This window comes from Amphimedon queenslandica, unplaced genomic scaffold (genome assembly GCF_000090795.2).
Source record: "Amphimedon queenslandica unplaced genomic scaffold, v1.1 AMPQUscaffold_12198, whole genome shotgun sequence".
Classification (NCBI taxonomy): Eukaryota; Metazoa; Porifera; class Demospongiae; order Haplosclerida; family Niphatidae; genus Amphimedon; species Amphimedon queenslandica.
This window is the reverse complement of record NW_003547563.1, coordinates 11453-13948: the sequence shown is the minus strand read 5'-3', so window position 1 is coordinate 13948 and position 2496 is coordinate 11453. Positions and strand designations below refer to the sequence as shown.

The following is a 2496-nucleotide window of genomic DNA, read 5'->3' as shown; positions in this document are numbered from 1 at the left end:
GTACATCATTAGATCAATACTCACTCTCATTAGTTGACCTATACCTGTTGGTAATATATGTATATCTTCTTTCTCTTGTTTTGTTTGTAATTTCATTTCAAGTTCTTGTACTTGTTTCTCCTTCTCAGCTAACTGTTGCTTCATTGACAATAGATCTCTCTCCATGTCTATGTGTATATAAACCACATTAAGAGGCTGAATATTACACAGGTTACTGTATACCTTCATAATTATTAACCGTCTTTTTGGTAGGTTGCTCCATTTCTTTAGTTGTCATTGCTGATAATACCTTTAATATACGTGGGTAATATAATAATAATAAAATGAAAACTGTCAATTGTTCAAACCATACCTCATGAGCAGTATTGTTCCATATAGTACAGTTGCCTACTTTGAACTCCTTCAATCCTTTCTCTTGCAGTATCTCTATCTTACCAAGGACACCCATTATCAGTGAGCCAGTGTATTCAGCAGGACAGTAGCAGGTGACTACAACTGATCCACCAGTTTTAATTGTATCAATTTGAATATGAATATGATAGTTTTCCAGTGGCTCCAGCTTCTCAAGTACATCATTGATATCTTGCAGTGTTGATTCATTCGGGTTCCATTCAAGAATAAATATAACAGTTTCTTTTTTGAGACGAGAAGGAGTACGAACTGCTTGAAGCTCTTTGTCGAGGCATAACTGGATAGATGTTGACTTGCAGAAATCTCTAGCATATTCTTTGTAGATTTTTATGACTTTTTCAGCTTCTTTTATGTTGAATTCTACAGTTAATACTTCTAATGGACGCATGTTAATGATATTACATTTTGTCTTCACCACCTCCAGTACTCCATTGATTGTCTTCTTGTTAAAAACTTGAGAACTAAGATCGGGGAAGCAATCAATGACTAATAGCTTCATTTCATCAATGTTTAAATTCTGATCTTTAGCAAAATTGCGCCGAACTTGGAAAAATGTTGAGCCAAACTTTATTCTCAATTCTTGGAACTTTTCTTCCATACTACGAGGAAAAAGGATTTTATGTCTGCCAAGTGTCTCTTTAACTTCTTTAGATGATTCACCTATTTAAGTGTAATATTCATATATAAATAATAATAAATAAATGCTCACTTCCTGATTCAGCAGAAGAAGCACCTCTTAATGATTTTCCTATAGCAACGTTAATAAAAATTAAATATAAATGATTCACAATACTTTCTGTTAGGTAAGTCTCCATCTCTTCCATAGTATTGTCTTTGTCATGAAAATACTGACCTAATAAATAATAAAGGTATGATATTATTGTAGTACTTTATCACTCACTGTATTCTTCAAAGATAGTATCTCCAATATGAGCAGTCTCTGAGAACTTCCTCAATACAGTAACAAACAACTCCAGGTGTTTGTAATTGGAGTGAACAGCATCTCGTACAGCTTTGAGGAGAACTGCTCTACTGTCAGACACAGAACCTCTGGTAGACATGACACAAGACAGAACCTCATCAGATATAACCTCTTTATAAAGCAACGTTGCCATAAGAACTGGTTGAGTAATTGACTGAGAGAGAGCACTGTAATTATTCCTCAATATATCACTAGCAAGATCTTCATTACCGCCTACTCCCTCCTGTGGTTGTACTACTGTACTATCATCCTCTTGAGAAATTTTCTCTTCTATAATCATTATAATAGTATTTATATAGAGCTGTTGCACGGAAGTAATCAATGGGAGGGTGTGGCTAAAATTGAGCTAAATTGTCCGCCATGTTGGGTGGCAAGAAGGCCAAGAATGAATGGGGGAATGGAGAAAAAAATTTAAATAAATTCTGCAGTTGACATTCCAGGCTAATGCAAGATAGGAGATGAAGATATTGAGTAAAGAAGTCTCTATAATATTCTGCAGCGAAGTATGATATCTCTTTGATGAAAAATCGCAGTTTGTTTCCATTCCTCCATTCGTTGCGTGTGCATTCTTGCCACTCAAGATGGCCGACAGGAAGCTCCGCCTACCCCATTGATTACATCCGTGCAACAGCTCTATAATGGTAAAATATTCAATGTCCTACCATATTTGGTCATGATTTCATTGGCTATATCTCTTGTTTCTTTAACATCAGACAGCACTGTAGCAATATCTTTAAGTTTCCTGTAGTCGCTAGACACTGTTTCTTGCATGCCAGTCAATAGAGTGGTCTTCTTGTCATCCACTGACCTCCTCTGATCTATCCTCTCCATTTTATCCAGAGTAGCTTCACTTATACATCTCTTACAGTATAACAGTTGAGACACTTGTACAGGAGAGACAACAGCTTCATTCAATGATTGAATATTCCTTTGAAGAATAGAAACTGCTTCAGTAGATGGTGGTGTATCTAAAGAAACAATAATATGATAGAGAGAAGAGTGTATGATGAGTTAATTGCAAGTAGGCTTACAAGTAGTATCATGAAGCTCCTTTAAATATTTTTCATATTTATCAGCTACTGTATGCTCATTAACTACTCTCT

General features: G+C 35.5%; 1 protein-coding gene across 1 annotated transcript in view; it reads right to left on the bottom strand.

Annotated features, from left to right (window-relative positions):
- The window catches only part of LOC105314951 (uncharacterized), a 10229-nt gene that overhangs the window by 1962 nt on the left and 5771 nt on the right, over positions 1–2496 (bottom strand). The window contains exons 7-14 of the mRNA XM_011409402.2: positions 2425–2496; positions 2056–2361; positions 1313–1663; positions 1205–1264; positions 1121–1159; positions 353–1071; positions 223–289; positions 5–167 (exon numbers count right to left, since the gene is read on the bottom strand). Coding sequence (XP_011407704.2) covers positions 5–167; positions 223–289; positions 353–1071; positions 1121–1159; positions 1205–1264; positions 1313–1663; positions 2056–2361; positions 2425–2496 — 1777 coding nt within the window. The remainder of the gene's footprint in view (positions 1–4; positions 168–222; positions 290–352; positions 1072–1120; positions 1160–1204; positions 1265–1312; positions 1664–2055; positions 2362–2424) is intronic.